The 3,109-nt window shown below is 53.0% G+C and overlaps 1 protein-coding gene across 1 annotated transcript; it reads left to right on the forward strand.

The window, feature by feature from the left end:
- The first annotated feature begins 423 nt into the window (after positions 1-423).
- On the forward strand, positions 424-2,438 carry LOC125515067 (cytochrome P450 89A2-like). Its single transcript, XM_048680486.1, has one exon. It carries the CDS (start codon positions 461-463, stop codon positions 1,922-1,924), a length of 1,464 nt encoding a protein of 487 aa, XP_048536443.1. The 5' UTR covers positions 424-460; the 3' UTR covers positions 1,925-2,438.
- The last annotated feature ends 671 nt before the right edge of the window (positions 2,439-3,109 follow it).

Consider the following 3,109-nt stretch of genomic DNA (forward strand, 5'->3'; position numbering starts at 1 on the left):
AGGACAAAAACCAACAGTGCCGGGACGGGGCGGTTACGGGTTGAAACAAAGAAAACCGAACCCGGTAAAAAAAACCAACCGGATCAAACAGGGCGCCAGCGCGAAGAAAAAAGGAAAACCAGCGTGAATCTCCGAGCGAGAACGGACGGACAGATATTTGAATGATGACGAATTGAAAAACACTTGACTGTTAAATAGCAAAACAGTTTAGCTAAGGAAGGCTATACGAATAAGCTTTGTAAAATATGGTTCCATGTCCCGCCAGCGTGTGTTATCATGCCGGTAGGCTTGGAATCAAGTGAAAAAAAAACAAGAAATATACCTAATGCCAAATGGAGCAGGTCTTGCAAGATTCCACGCCCGTTAGTTTTCATGTAAACTTTCAATGCCGGCATCACATCTCTCTTTATATATAGTCTCCGCAGGAGATGTTCATCACCATAGACGACCATACCATACCATGGAGGGGATCACCATCTTCTATTGCCTCATCCTCTCCCTCCCTCTCATCTTTATGCTCAGCCATCATGGGCGCAAGAAAGGGGCAATGAAGCTCCCACCTGGTCCGCCCACTCTGCTCTTCGTAGCCAAGTTCTTGCTGCTCCGGCGGTCAGTCTTTCAAATTGGCCCGATACTTCGCGGGTTGCATGCGCGCCATGGTCCAATCATCTCCATTTGGCTGGTGCGCACCTTCGTTTTCGTGGCCGACCGCCGACTCGCGCATAGCATCCTCATCAAGAGCAACGGCAACTTCGACGACCGCCCGCCCTCCACCGAGATGATGCACCTATTTTTTCCCCACACTATCAGCACCTCGCCCTATGGGGCCTACTGGCGTCTTGTCCGCCGCAACCTGCACGCGCAGGCACTGCACCCGTCCCGCCTCAGGCTCTTCGCGCCGGCGAGGCAACGCGCGTGCGACGCGATCATTGGGTCACTGCGCGACGATGCATCGCAGGTCATTACGGTGAGGCCATTGTTGGGGCGCTGTCTTTTTGAGCTGCTTGTGTGCATGAGCCTTGGCGCCAGGCTTGGCCAGGAGGTGCTCGATGAGTTGCAGGAGATGCACCAGCAGATTTTCCATGCCATCACCAGCTTCCCCGTCTTCTCCATTTTCCCGGCGCTCACCAAAAGGCTGCTGCGGAAGCGGTGGGCGATGCACGTCGCGCTGAACGAGAGGCGGAACGAAGTGCTCCTGCCGCTAATCCGCGCGCCTCGCGGAGGCGAGAACCCCTCGTGCTACGCCGACTCACTCCTCGAGCTGCGCGTCGCCGAGGAAGGCAGCCGCCCCCTCACGGACGCCGAGATGGTCACCCTCTGCTCCGAGTTCATGACGGCCGCCGTGGACACCACCATGAGCTTGATAGAGTGGATCATGGCGGAGCTCGTGAACCACCCCGACGTTCAAGCCAAGGTGTACCAGGAGGTGAGGGAGAAGCCTGAGCTCAATGAGGACGACCTGTGCGGGATGCCATACCTCAAGGCCGTCGTGTTGGAGGGCATGCGGCTGCACCCTGGGGCCCACTTAATCATCCCGCACGGCGTGAAGAAGGACGCGGAGATAGGTGGGTACATGGTGCCCAAGGGTTCCGAGGTCAACTTCTTGGTCGCCGACTTCGGGCTCGATGAGACCGTGTGGACGGCGGCGCCGGAGTTCCGGCCGGAGCGGTTCTTGGACGGCAATGACCTGGACATCACCGGAAGCAGGGAGATCAAGATGGCGCCATTTGGCGCTGGCCGCAGGATGTGTCCGGGGTACATGCTCTCCATAATGCATGCGGAGTACTTCGTGGGCAGCCTCGTGAGGGAGTTCGAGTGGCTGCCACCATCACCAGCAGAAGCAACTGTCGACATGACCGAGGACCTAGCCAGCATCATCACCATGAAGCACCCGCTCCGTGCTCGCATCATCCCAAGGGCTTAGTAAAACCTGATGACATAGGAAGCCACCCTCCAGTCGCCTGCGACCGCATCCCCCGTCAGTCCGTGTTTTTCTTTCAAGTTTTTGCTATGTCACTTCTTGATTGCTTTGGACGAACATGTTGCTCTCGTGTCCTCCACAAGATATCATATTCAAAATTGTCTCGCTTGGGGCCATCTTTCTATCAATATTCTTGGCCGCCGCCAAGCCTTGCCACTAAAGGAAGGTGCTGAGGAAGGACAACCGCAGCGAGGTGGACGGCGCACGGCAGTGGTGTTACTAGAGAAACGTGTTGTAGCCCGTGGGAGGAGAACGTCGGGCTGCTTGCTGGTGGCGTGTCTGCGGTGACGGTCGGCGTGCTGATGTAAACTCTATCAGTTGCCTAAACATCACCAAGCAACCTACCTAAGAGGGAAAGGTATGGCTCATTTATTCAAGGAACAAAGGAATTAACTCTATAATATGCATGTAAAAGAAAGAAATTCCAATGGAGCGATAATCCACTTCTGAGCTCACACTCATCTGTACCCGCGCTAAAGAGAAAATCAAAAAAATTCTAGAAAAATTCAAAAAATTCCAATTTTTTGCATGGTAGATAATTTTATGCGTGAGGTTCGCTCCAATTTCCAAATCATTGGAATTTTTTGAATTTGTTTTGAATCTTCTGTGCTTTTTTCCCGAGCGGGTGCAGATGAGCATGGGCACCGAATAGCTGCACTCCCAAGGGAGAAATTAACTCCAGAAATCGTGATGCCCGATGCTGCACATGCCAATAAAAGAAAAGAAAGAAAGACACGGTGGAGAATTAACTCCAAAACTATCTCTCCCGGTGCACTGCATGGATGCTGTTGTGACGCGCTGATAGACGTTTTGATAGACACATCAATTTATCTCTCTCGATTTTTTGCATGTATTACATAACCAACAAAAACAATTATAATAGTTCTGTCCACATATTACAACCTCGCATGATGGACGTGCGCACCCAGGTTCAGCAGCACCAAGAGGAGCGAGGGTGTCCTGGTTCAACAGTGACGGCGGCCGGGAGTGGGAGCCTGTGTGCCACCGCCAGGGCAGGCTCTCCTATTGGCTGCAATTTTCATGAGAGAGGAAAGGAAAGTGGGAATTTCGGGGATAGAGTTAGCATAGGGGTTGATTTTGGCTCCGAAATTGGGCCGAGTAGACAAA

Source organism: Triticum urartu, chromosome 6 (genome assembly GCF_003073215.2).
Source record: "Triticum urartu cultivar G1812 chromosome 6, Tu2.1, whole genome shotgun sequence".
NCBI classification, from domain to species: domain Eukaryota; kingdom Viridiplantae; phylum Streptophyta; class Magnoliopsida; order Poales; family Poaceae; genus Triticum; species Triticum urartu.